The 14,200-nt window shown below is 33.6% G+C and overlaps 1 protein-coding gene across 1 annotated transcript in view; it reads right to left on the bottom strand.

The window, feature by feature from the left end:
- CFTR (CF transmembrane conductance regulator) overlaps positions 1–14,200 on the bottom strand; it is a gene marked incomplete at its 5' end in the record, with an annotated part of 159,942 nt that overhangs the window by 51,272 nt on the left and 94,470 nt on the right. Inside the window, 4 exons of the mRNA XM_084229492.1 lie at positions 3,493–3,621; positions 6,054–6,780; positions 8,246–8,332; positions 11,859–11,953. Coding sequence (XP_084085618.1) covers positions 3,493–3,621; positions 6,054–6,780; positions 8,246–8,332; positions 11,859–11,953 — 1,038 coding nt within the window. The remainder of the gene's footprint in view (positions 1–3,492; positions 3,622–6,053; positions 6,781–8,245; positions 8,333–11,858; positions 11,954–14,200) is intronic.

Here is a 14,200-nt window from a genome sequence, read left to right as displayed (position 1 = left end):
AGCACTGCACTATGAAGCAATCCGGAGCTTCTGCATGAGTACAACCCCCTGCCAGCCAGGGAGAAACCCACATGGCGAGGTAGACCTCTTCTGTCTCCCCCGCTGCTCCCCTCAGGAGTGTATTTCCGTCAGCCTGCCTGTTCTGTTCCCCACTCTGTTTCTGGTGGCTCCTCTCACCCCTCGCATCTCTGGCATGTACCTCAGCTCTTGTATGCATAAATAAATAAATCTTTAAATAAAAAAAGAGGTATACAGTTTTAGTTAAATTAACATATCTGATAGTAGAGTAACAATAACAAATATAATGGCATCATTTTCACTTTCCTACTTTTTTTCATTATACACTAGCCTCCATGCACTGCATTAATTATTAAAAAAACAACTATCTTTGTTATCTTGGAATTCAAGTAAATTCAAAATGACAAAAAATCTTGGCAATAATCTAGTTATTTCAATGGTCTTTGTTTTATGATAAGTGTTTTCCTATTTCCTAATAAATTACTCATGAACCTAGATACTGATATATTTCTGAGTCATTCTTTGATTATTAAATTCCTCCTTTTCTCCAATTAAAGGAGTGCCCATAAAAACTAGCACTGCCAACATTCTATGGATATGAGTAGATCCCAGAAATAAACATCTTATAATATTTTTATGGAACAATTACCAAACAGTTCTCCAAAGAACTAGTATAGTCAGTATAATATAAAGTTATTTCCTGGTTCGTGTGAATAGAAGCTATGGAACCACCGATCCAAATCAATAGCCTTTACTGACCAGAACAAAAGCATTTCTAAGGCCTGACATAATTACTTTAGTAAAAATATTTGGGCATTCAGAAACAATTGAACAAACAAGTTCTAGCATCTCATTTCCAAAACATTTCAAAGTAAGAAAAGTTTATGCAGTGAATAATAATGACAGCCCCAAATAACTAAAAGAGAAAAGCAAAAAATTCTTTAATTTTAAAATTTTTCAGGATTTTCAACTTGGTTTCATGAAAAACAGTATAGTCTAGATCAGCAGTACCCAAGAGAAATTTCCACAATACTAGAAATGTTGTATTTCCACATTGTTCAATATTGTTGCCATTTATTACATGTGGCATTTTGATCATTTAAAAATGTGGCTAATACGTGACTGAGAAATTGAATTCTAAATTTAATTTCAGTTAATTTAGTTTATATGGCCATATATGGCTGGCAGCTACTATATTAGACAGTGCATGCATAACTACTAGCTATAGGAGGGTATACAGTAATATTTTCTATATACATATACACCAAGTATCAGAAATATAACAATGGTGCTCTCTACAGATAGGTTCATGAATGGCCATGATGATGATTCATGAACTTTGAAAATGGCTGTAGATGAAGAAGATGTAGCTAGTATTTAGAAGCCAGTCAGAATTAAAAGTATGTAGAGTAACCAAGTGCCTATAGTTGAAAAACTTACTTGCCAAAATAATTAACAAACATTCTAGGATATGGAATACATGAAAGCTGAGTATGTATGTAGCAAAACCCTAATAGCATGGTTTTAAAAGTCAGACGTGATGTAGAATTAGAATAAGAACATATTCAGGACCTATGGGAAACCCTACCATGACATAACCTGTCCAGACACAATTCTGATATTCACAACTAAAGAAAGTAAGTATGAAATGAAGTAAAGTGCCAAGGGCAATGTATTAATAGTATGATGATGTATATAAAAAGCTTGAAAATATGAATGTAGCAAAGAAGGTATAATGGTTCAACATTCCATCATAAAGAGTTTTAATAGGCTACAAAGTAAACATTAAAATATCTACAGAGGTCTTTAAATATTACTTAAGATTTTTCACTGTGGTAGATATTTTGCCTAATTAATAACAGGTAATTTCCTCCAGTCATAATAGATGTTCCTGCCTCCCCTCATGCCCCTGTCCATTTTCCATATAGCAGAGAGAATGGTCTTTTTAAAACATGAAAAAGATCACATTATATTCTGGCTAAGGTTTTCATTCCAGTCAATTGGTCTTACTTTTCAACATCATCACATCACTTTTGTCAATCTCATCTCCCCAATTATGCCGGCCTCTCTTAGAATCCCTGGTGGCGCACCAGTTGAGCCCTGGGTTGCGAAGCTGCCCGCAGCCTCTGCGGCACCGGTTCGATCCCCAGCTACTCCCCGACCACCGGAGGAGGGTCCCACATGGCGCGCAGACCTCTCCTGCTGCCCACTGCTCCCCTCAGCAGTGTACTTCAGTCCTTCTGCCTGCTCTGCTCCCCGCTCTGGCTCTGGTGAATTCTCTCACCCGCCCGTGCTTCTGACTATACCCAGTGCTTGTATAAATAAATAAATATATATCTTTTAAAAAAAAATCCATAATTTAACAAATCCTTCCAGGACCTTCACATTTGCCCCAGTCTTTGTATGTCTGACTCTTATCTTTTAGGTGGCAACTAAATGTCATTTCCTTAGAAAGGTCTCCCTGTCCACTGTCCTTTTCCTACCTGTAATTCAGTGCACTGTTAATTTCTTTCTGGTGCTTGCCACTTTCTGTAATTATTTTCATCAAAATGTTTTTATTGTCTATCTCTTCCATTAGAATGTGCTTTATAAGGCCAGGGAGGAGTCATTTGTCCTCTTCCTCATTGTATCCTCAGTGCTTAGCACAACACCTAGCAAATACTGGGTATTCTGTGAATCCATTTTTTAAAAAAATAATAGACAAGAGAATACTTATATAAAACAATTACAAATATCAACAGAGAGAAAATAAGACAATGCTCATATAGAAAACACCTTTTAAAAATCAGGTATAAAAATTACAGAACCAAAGCTGATTCATTCTACAATCACTTGAGAGGGCTACCTCTCAAGTCACAAAATGAATCTGATTATAAATTAATACCTATTATTTAACAAACTATTGTTAAATAATGTGTTTTTGCCAAAGGAGGAGAGCATGATAAATGCTCATGTTAACACTATAAACATAAGTACACTGGGTTATTCCATCTGTATGATCTATTTGTCCTTCTCTGTATACATAGCACATTGAATTATTTCTGGCATATTCTCACATATCAAAAATATGTGTGGAATGAGAAAATGGCTGAATGGTTATTAAAGTAAATTGACACCTTGACATAACTTACTACACTGATTTCAAAGCTTCACAAGTCAAATCACACACTAAAACACAGACCATGCAATGGGATTAACAAAAGGCTAGCACTTGTAATCAACAGCAGGGATATTGTAGGAGTGTATTATATGACCATTTTATTAGTAATGTCAAGTCACCCAGGGATTCCTTATTAACAAAAAGAAGGGAAATCATAAAAGAATAGAAAACAGCAGTTCTCTGACACATATCTGAAAAAAATCACAAGATGAGAGCATTAAAGATTATTTTTTGATACTCCATTCAAATTATCCCTTCCAAATTATCCTTAATTTAACTTTAAATCACATTTTTTTACAACAGAACATTCTTACCTCAGCCAGAAAAATAACTAAACACCAAATTAGCACAAAAATTAAGTTCTTATGAACAGTAATATATCGAAGGTAGGTGTTCCATGTAGTCACTGCTGGTATGTTCTCCAAGTCATCAAAAAAACACTCCTAAAAAAAAAATTATGGTTATTGCAATAAGACAATACTACTTCATATCACTATTTTGGTTTCATTTTTACTGTTTGGAAATAAATATTAATATTTGAATCTAAGTGAATAGTAACCAATATAAACCATCATGAATGACGTGTGATGTCACTCTACATTACAATAATGTCCACTGAAACAACAGTTTTTGAAAAATGAGAAACCCCATAATTCTTCAAATTCTAAAAAGTATTCCACTGATTATATAATTGTATTCTGTTTGGACAATTCCATGACTTTAATGATGAATAATGTCACACCTTTTATCAAAGGAATGATTCCATCCAACGGAAGCTTCCCAGAATCTCCTTTCACTTATTTCTTCAGGGGTCCATGGATGAATACAGTTTGATATTTTGGCCTGAAGGCCAGCTGATATTTGTTCATTTCTTAGTAACCTAGGATTATCTATCTTTCCAGTTATGACTTAAATTATGTAAGCTTTACCCTGGGTATAGTACCCTGGAAATTTTGTCCTTTAGTAGATACACTTCAAAATAAAAACACTGATATCAGATAGTCTAATGGAAAAGAATAGTTTCTCATGAAGTCAACAATATTCACAGAAACAGCACTAGAACTTCGAAGAATGGGCCCAAGGGGTGCTATAAGTGTATAACACACTGGTTAGGTACAAAGAGTTTTGGAGTGAAACAGACATGGATTTGAATCTGGAGTCCAACATTGATCTCCTAGATACTGTCTGAATTTGGGACTATCACTGTGTTCTCTGAACCTTAATTTTTTTATTTGAAATGAGGCAGTGACAAGCACCTTCCAGGGTAGTAATGGGGACTGAATAAATTCTACCTGGAACTGGTAGCAATCAACAAATAACTATTATTAGTCAAAGATATCATTATTTACAACTAAACTTAGGGGTTCAGGTTTGAGAAGTTCATTCCAGCTGATATGAAAACCACATAAAATATACAAAAACAAATAAAAAAGAGACAAACTTCTAGTTTTAAAATAGTCATGCTGATATAATGTATAGCATGGTAACCATAGTTAATAACGCTGTATTGAACACTTAAAAGTTAAAAAAGAGAATAAATCTTAAAGAAAACAAAGAAAAAATACACACAAGAATTACCCTTTAGGAAATCTTTTTTAAAATTATAAAAAGTCTGAAAGTATGTACTTTTCAGAGTTCACCAATTCCGGTCTTCATTTTACAAAGGAGAAAACTTTAGTCCAGAAAAATGCTAATTTGAGACTTGCCAAATGTCACACCACTTTTTTTTTTTAAGATTTATTTATTTATTTATACAAGCACTGGGTACAGTCAGAAGAGCAAGAGGGTGAAAGAATTCACCAGAGCCAGAGCAGGGAGCAGAACAGACAGACTGACAGAAGTACACTGCTGAGGGGAGCAGTGGGCGCAGCAGGAGAGGTCTGCACATCATGTGGGATCCTCGCCTGGTGGCCGAATCGAACCGGTGCTGCAGAGGCTGAGGGCAGCTTTGCAGCCTAGCGCTCAACCACTGCGCCACTGGGGAGGTCCTGTTACACCACTCTTAACTGCGCTACACTGTTAAAGATGTGATCTAAATAAAATACTGCCTGTTTCATGCAAGGTTCTAGCAAAAAAAACAAAACACAAGCATAAGCCCTCTTCTTTTATACTGCTTCCTATTTTAAGAATAAAATAATTTTATTCTTTAAAGCTTAATAAATTTTCTTACTGAAACTATCCCTAGTGTATATTGAGTTTCACATACTTTCTTTAAAAGAATTTTTTTTTTCAGAAATCCAACATAGACAGCAAATTTCAAAGATAAAAAACCCTTCCTAAATTCAGGAAACTAATATTTAAGCCGGAATGTGAGTTAGCCTTATTGAGAGATTATATGATTATTATGTACCTTGGATAAGCTATATCCACAAAAAAACTATTTTGTAGTTGCTAAATAACTGAACCTATTTGTTCATATATTTATTCATACTCCAACCTCTTCCCAGAGAGGTTTTAAGATGTTAATAAAACAGATGCTTTCTAATTTATAATAATGTTTATTACACTAACCCTGGCTTTGACTTACAATAAATTTGATGGAAAAGATACATCTATCACAAAAGGAAACAGTTGATTCATTTACATTTTAAAATAGTTTACTTAATTGTTGGACTTTCAGAATCTTAAGATAAACCTCATCCAAAACCTGTAATTTGAATATATATATATATATTTCCATAAAATAGTTCCATTAAATAGTTCCATAAATATATATATATATATTCAAATTACAGGTTATGGATGAGGTTTATCTTAAGACTATATATATATATATATATATATATATATATATATTGCCCCTATATATATATTGTCCTTCTGTTTAATTACACTCAAGGGCTGGTGAAAACCCACTAATAAAACTTATACACACCTTCAAATCTTCTTCATTGATTTCTTCACTTATTTCCAAGCCACTATCTTCAGATAACCGTCTTGAGTATATATCCATTTCAGTTAAGTTTGCTTGAGGGGCCAGTGACATTTTTCGTGCAGATGCACCTGTCCTTCTGTGAATGCTTTGACCTTGGTTCACTGAGGAGCATGTCATCAGGTTCAGAACAGACTGCCTCCTTCGCCCCTGAAATGTGGGGCCAGTGTCAATCAGACTACTCCGTGGAAGAACGGCCTCTCCCTGCTCAGAACCTGCAACTAAGGACAGTCTTCTCTCTAAAGGCTCATCAGAATCTTCTTCGATGCCATTCATTTGTAATGGAGTCTTTTGGACAATTGAAAATTTTCTTATAGAGTTGACTGGATTGAGAACAGAGTTCTTTCTTTTTTCCCCAAACTCTTTAGGCTGTTTAAAAGATTGTTTTTTTGTTTCATTCCAGGAGACAGCAGCATCTCCTTCTAAAGAGAAACGCCGTAAAGTCTCAGTGAGGATTGAATTTCTTCTGTCTGCAGTAAATTGGTCAAAAGAATCATATCCCATGAGCTTTGAGCTGAAATCTGGCCGTAGATTTTGTAGTTCAGAAAACGTTCCATAAAAATAGCTGGTACCTTCATGTAAAATTAATATTTTGTCAGCTTTCTTTAAATGTTCCATTTTAGAAGTGACCAAAATCCTAGTTTTGTTAGCCATCAACTTACAGACACAGCTTTAAGGACATAAAAAGATACAAATAAGATCAACTTTATAAACGCTTTATTATATTAATGTATTGCATTTTAACATTTTATTTAAAGTATTCTCATATAAAACCTCCCTCTTGTGTTTATAAAACATAAAGAATGTTATCATCATACTTAAAAAAGATTCTAAAAGTAAATATTCAATAGAAATTAATTTGATGCCTCTCAAATTATTACATGAAACATTAATTTATTAAATTTTTACATCATGTCACATTGCAAAGTATAAGGCAAACATACCTAGCATGAAATTAAATATCTAGTATTATAAAAATGTTTAACTTTGAGCAAATTGTTTAACCTCTAGAGGTCTTGATTTATTCATGTTGGAAATGAGGGAACTACGAGGTCACCTTTAAAATTCCTGGAGGTCTATATTTCTGTGTCTTCTAAAACGTTGGAACTTCCCTATTCTTTAAAATTTCTGTTTATTTCCTTTTACATTTTAAATTGAACACCGGTTTAGCTCCTAAGAGCTTATAGTAAGACTAATCTGACTTGTTAAAAAAAAATACAAGAATTGGGAACCTGAGAATTTGGGTAATAAATTTTACCCTCCTCTAATAAAATTTTCATTGATCTGGACATAAATCCCAACAAGAACTAAGGGAGAACAATTTCATTGAAGCATCAAAACATTATATATTACTTAGACAAAGGTATCATTCTAGATTATACTCTAATATACTAACATAACTAGCAAAGTTTATATTGGTAAGAAGTTAATTAGCACAGTCATGGGATTATAAAAATAGTATTTTCTATATTAAATTTAAATTCTAAGAAAGGAGCTTCTAGAAATAATACAGCCATTTTATACACATATCTACATCTTTGTTGCTTAAAATTTTTATTTTTCCAATAAACTACTTTATAGTCCATGAAATCACTTTGAAATTTTTAAAATCAAGTCATACAACCAAATTTCCCTGTTAGGAAATTCACACATATGAGCTTTAATCAGAGCTCAAGTGAAAGGAAAATCCCAAGACCGGACAAAGTTCTTAAGAAGATATTGAGGGAGATGAGTAACCCACACATTCACCTACATTAAAACATACAGCAGGTATAGTTCCTTAAAAGTTTACTATCTTAGGAGGAGATACAATAAAATACTAGCACAGAAAAAGTAACAATAATTAATTATAATCAAAATAATAAACACATGCTACAGTTCATTAATACCATAAAAATTACATATAGTGATTATTAAAACAATAGCAATGAAAGAAACTGGTTTAGCATGAGATAGTCCAGAGAAGATTTTAAGGGAAGTGATCATGAATCTTGACCATGAAGGGAAGATCAGATTTAAGTGCTTTATCACATTCTGCCATACTGAGTCACAATAGTGGATTTACTTCTAAAGAGGTAATTGGCAGTCCGTGGTATTTCTTATTATGAAAGTTTTAAGTTATTAAAAAAACATACCTTTCAAATATTTCTTTTTCTGTTAAAACATCTAGGTATCCAAAAGGAGAATCTAATAGGTACAAATCAGCATCTTTGTATACTGCTCTAAAAAGAAAATGAAAATGAAATTTGATTTCCTTAATATTACCTTTGTTATTTAGAGGAGATGATTTTGAATGAGGAACAAAAAGGTAAGTCACAGATGATATCTATGGCTTTTTACAACACTCCAAGAACTGAAGAAGTAGTTTTGCTATTCATGAATGGCATATACTTGCAAAAATTAAAAACTGAATCGTACCAATTCATTCCAATTAAAAACTTATTTAACACTGAAAATCTACCACAGGCACAGTGCCAGAAAGAGATTCATGAGGTTTATAGAGCAGGAACATTTTATGAACTTATTTAGTCAAGTGCAATAGTTTTAAAACTGAAACTGTAGTCCTTTTGGGGGAAACAAAGTGCCAATTTAGCTATTAAAGTTAAAAAAATTTTAAATTGACATTTAAAATGAACCAAACAAAAATCCACTGGACAAGTTAATGAACAAATCAGTGCTAAAATAGGCGATTGATTATATGCTGTTACAAAAATGTATGTTCTAAGTAATTCAACAATTTGTAAAGTGAAACATAAATGTTCTACCAATAAAGGCTGAATTTGAATGCAAAAAAATTTTTAAAAAATTTTAACAGTGATATCTATTTACAGTCAACACCATATAAATATTTGATAAATAATGATAAAAATTGCATTGGCTTTAAAAAGATTTAGTGTTTTTGTATTACCATAGCACTATGTATAATGTCCAGGCTATGGAAAAAACCTAAGTGCCCCAAAACAGGTGAGTGGATCAAAAAGATGTGATACACACACACACACACACACACATATATACACACAAACAATGAGAAATTTCTCAGTGATCAAAATAGATAATCTCATGCCATTTATAGCAACATGGATGGAGTTGGATGAGATTATGCTGAGTGATTTGAGCCACAAAGAGAAAGATGGTTTTACTTATCTGTGGAATATGGAGAACCAAAACAAAAGGTCAGATGAAAATAAGGTTAATAACCAACCAATGAAAGCTGACTATAGAACTGAGGATTCTAGAGGGGGAGGATAAGGCTAAACCAATGTGGAGAGTGAGCAAATAGACTGTGGTGATGGACAAGCGGTGCTTTGATGATAGGTGTGCTATGGTAACTACACCTAAAAGGGGGACACCCTATTCTGTCAAATACCAACAACAAAAACCAATGTTAGCTAAGTAAAAAAAAAAAAATCAGTGGGGGAAAAAAATATATATATGTACTATTTCATTGCTGTAAAACACAGCAACTAAACTGCAACACTTATGGAACTATTTCATTTATTTTGTAATGGTTTTTATTTTTTACTGCTCTTATAAATAATTTTATAATCACATTTTACTTTTTAATGTTTTCAGTGTTCACTACTACCAGCAAATTTATAGCAGTGCTGCTATGGCTGTATTATTGATACTGCATTTTGCTTATTATAGTCACAGTCCCTATGCTATATACACAAAAATTCCAAACAAGTAAAGGATGAATAATTCATAGTAAAAATGTATACCTATTATATTTTATTTATTAAGAAATAAATTTTTTATGTGCAAGAAAATCTAAATTGAGCCTAGAATAGTAGTATTAAGATGAAGATATAGTTCTATATTATGAAATAAGGTAATTTTTTCAGGTGTGGTTGTTAATAAACCCTCCCCTATCCCAATTATACTGGTTCAGTGTTTATGTTAATAGTTCTTGGCACTTTCTACAAAAAGAAAATTGTATTCAATTAGCATGTAATTAAGAGAATAAAAAAATATAAAAATGTCAGGCCTCCCCTGGTGGCGCAGGCTGGCGAGGGTCCCACATGGTGTGGCAGACCTCTCCTGTCTCACCAGTTGCTCCCCTCAGCAGTATATTTCATCTGTATGCCTGTTCTGTTCCCCATTCAGTCTCTGGTGAATCCTCTCACCCTCCCACGCATCTGGCCTGTACCCCAGTTCTTGTATAAGTAAGTAAATCTTAAAAAAAAAATAGCAAAATGTCAAAGTAAAATATAAAAGAATCTTTGCAGTATAAATTATTGTCAAAGACAACATGCAAGAGAAAAAGGATCCCCATCAAAATTGTACCTTCAAGGTCTTTTTCCCCCCACTTTGTTCTTCTATCTTTCCTGCACACCTGTGGCCACAGTTTCTCAATATATTAGAAATAACATGTCATCATCTAGTACTGACACAAGAATATTCTGATCAGAATAACAATAAATAATCCTTTCCAGTAGTAACAAATTGTGTGTATCTTACAGTAAAACCAAATCATAATCTGGTAAATACAAACCCAATTCTATGTAGAAGCTATATAACATACCTTACCTAAATTTAAAATCAGAATGCTTAAGTCTTGCATTGGCTCACATCTAAGTAAACCAACTTTCACTTATTTAGAAGTCATTAACTTGTCTGTGAATTTTTTACATATATCCATTGATTTATTACTTCACAGTGCAATCCCAAGACCCAGGCATGGTTTAGTATAGAGTTGAGATGACCTGGTTCAAATTGTGGTTCTTCTGTTTCCCTCATGGCTTTCAGCAAGGTAAAAATCTAACATCTTCAATTACCTCATGACCACTTCCAAAGTGGGAAAATATTTTTTTGTGGGATGATATGGTTTATTAAGTAAATTATACACACACAGCCCACCTAGAATAGTACCAGGTAACTACATGTACTCAATGAATTAGTTTCCTGTCCCAGTTTTTGAAAGCAGGAGAAAGCAAGGGAAAAGAACCAAAATATAAGTGAGTCAATGTGATTTCTTGTGAACAACTTTGACAAAGAGTGAGAAGAATTATGTTCAAATAATTATGTTCAAATAAAACTGGAAGAACACTGACATCCCATATCACCAATATTTTTTAATTGAAAGTTATAACCACAGTTTTTTTTTTTCTTAACACAAATTAACTATGCACTTCTCTTTGACAGTTCAAAATGTTCTAAACAAGAATCACTCTCCCGAGGGATAGCTCTACTCTCGACAATGTTAAGTGTGCTTGTCTTATTTGTTGGTATTTCTTTAAAGATCAGACTTCAAGATTTAATACAATTGACATAATTTGCCTTAATATTTTGCGGTGAAAATTATTCATCATGTTGAAAATTTTGAAAATGTATGTTTATCTAAACCAAGAAGCATAAACAAAAGCCTAAAGTAGTTGTGTGCATTGTAAGATCTGGGTGAGCATGGGATTGTTACAATAAACGTAATAAATATTTATATTTTCTCTTTCCTTGTGCTATTCAGAATCCCAAGATTTTTCATTTGCAGTAAACCATACCATAAGGCAAATAAATATATACACACATCAAAGCAGATATGCATTTTGAGAATGTCATCATTTGTATCAGCTATGAAATGTTATATCATTATCTATTGTTCTTAAGGATGATTCTTATTAGCCTGCCATAAAATTCGAGGTGTGTTCAATTCTAGAACAGAATATAAAGAAACAGAGAAAAGTCTCTTATGTTTGCATGCATAATATTAACAGCAAATGTTCACTGGACCAATAATTAGATACTTACCTTGCTAAAGAAATTCTTGCACGCTGACCTCCACTCAGTGTAATTCCACCTTCTCCAAGAACTATGTTGTCTTTCTCTGCAAATTTGGAAATGTCCTATTATCAAAAATAGAAAGAGAGGAATTGTTTATATTATTAGCTTGAATTTTAAAGGCAATTTTCCCCAAAATGTTATCATATATCAGACTACAACCACAGCTGAAATTTTGAACACTGCATCTCAATTACTTCAAATGGTCAATGTTATTTTAGTTGGTCAGAACTGCTGAAATTTTAGAACTAAAATTTTAATTTGTGGAATGTCACTCATTCTTAAAAAGAATTCTTAAATAAAAATTGGGAAATATCAAAAAGTAAAGCATATGTATACTCACAGGTAGGTGAATGTGTGTGTGTTATCCACAGGTCCACCCCAAAACCTAATGCTACCAATATGCCAAAATCCACTTCCTCCCAGTCTGAATTTACTCCTTTTAAAGGAACCTCCAAAAATGAATAAACCTAATTTAAAAAACACTAAAAGAATACCTTCCCCTGATGTGGAGAAACATATTTTTGGATGGTAATGGGCACAAGCAAACTCCTTTCATACTTCTCACCCTCCCATCCAAACAGCACAATCTTCTTCCTTATTCTCAGCTCTTTATTCCCATCTCCTCATGCCATCCACTCTGCCTCTCCTGTCACCTCCTGCCAAGTGTCATCCCTTTACCCAGTTAATGTACTTCTCTGTAGCAACAATCAAGCAAAGACTGTAAGAGATTAGAATCTATCAGGAACAGTCCTTCTAAGTATAACTTGGAAAATAAACCATAGTTGGAGAAAACTAAATTATCCCAGTGATTTAATTAACCATTTTAAAGTAAGTTATAAAACAGTAACTGGAACATTAGTGTATAGATAGTTGAAATACCCATACAACAAACAAAATTCTAGAAGGCTTTCTGGAAGAGATGGCTTTGGCTTGAGACTTGAAGAATGAGAAGAGTTACAAAGGTAAAAAAAGTTTTTCTTATTTTACTTCCCATTCATACACATCTGATCTTTCACTTGGTTACCACCTTCTAATTCCTTTCTCCATTAAAAACTCTCCCCTGCAATATTGCTCCTTTTTCTTCACAATCCAGAATGAAACCACCATCTCTCCTTCAACTACAACCAGCACTGTCTATTTTAAATTATCAACATGATTACTGTTGTTACTCACTTGTTTCTGATACGTACCATATGAAAGTTAAATAGAACTTCATACACAAAATTCTAAACAAAAAATCATGCAAATTATTAAGTGATCATTTCATTTAAGATTAAATATTTCCCTGCTGCCCAAAAGTAGAGTGTCCCTATGAAACCTTTCGTAAGCTGAAATGGTGTAAAACAAAGAAATAACTATCATTCATTTACATGGAAAAGTTCTTAGTATTCCCAAACCCCAAAAATAATCTGTCAAGATATACCCAGTAACACATAAACCCCCAAATCGCATTAACATATAGCAAAACCAGTAATAATATGAATAGACAACCTCTACAAAGCAGTTCCCAAGGAGGGAGCTTTGCGATGCCACCCCTATGGCTTGTTGTACAGGGAATGTATTGCCTCTCTAACAGCTGAGGCTAAACAAATGCTGAACACTATTTTTAACTTCTGCCTAAAATTTCATAAATCTGAACATATTCAGATTTCTTTTGGTTAGTGAAAACTGATACTAATATAGGTCTTTCATAAAAGTAAAATGTGGTAGAACGCAAACTTTCAAAAAGCAAGGGATATCTGTATTTGGCAGCATTTTGTAGCCTGGAACTATGTTAGATAGTACCCCCAAGGAACTGTGACTATCAATAATCCTGACCTAGAGCCCTGAGACCAAAACTGCTGACATGTTGGAGGAAATGCAGCAGGATCCAGTGAAGTAAGATACTCAGGCCTGTGTTGTAGAAATGTAATGTAGACAGATCACTGAGATCCATATAACACTGCAGTGATGAGAAACATGGAGCCAAGCACCATGGGACTATATTATTTTGTTCAATCCATAAGCCAGGCCACATACCTAGAATTCCATTCAGGTAGCAAGGATTACAGCTAAATTCCATATTTCAGAGTCTGAAATCTACAGCCTTGCTAAAGGAGCTCCCCCAGGAACACCTGCTTCTAATATCCTATGAGATTTCCTTTGAGCACACAATCAAGACAGAGCACAAGTGTACTTCTCTTCTACACCCTGTATCCTTTCCCAAGTCCTACTCACTTTAAAAATATTAAATAACTACCTCACACCATGCACAAAAACCAACTCAAAATGGATTAAAGAACTAGACATAAGTCCTGAAACCATAAAAT

This window comes from Talpa europaea (genome assembly GCF_964194135.1).
Source record: "Talpa europaea genome assembly, chromosome: 3".
NCBI classification, from domain to species: domain Eukaryota; kingdom Metazoa; phylum Chordata; class Mammalia; order Eulipotyphla; family Talpidae; genus Talpa; species Talpa europaea.
This window is presented reverse-complemented; position numbering and strand designations above follow the sequence as displayed.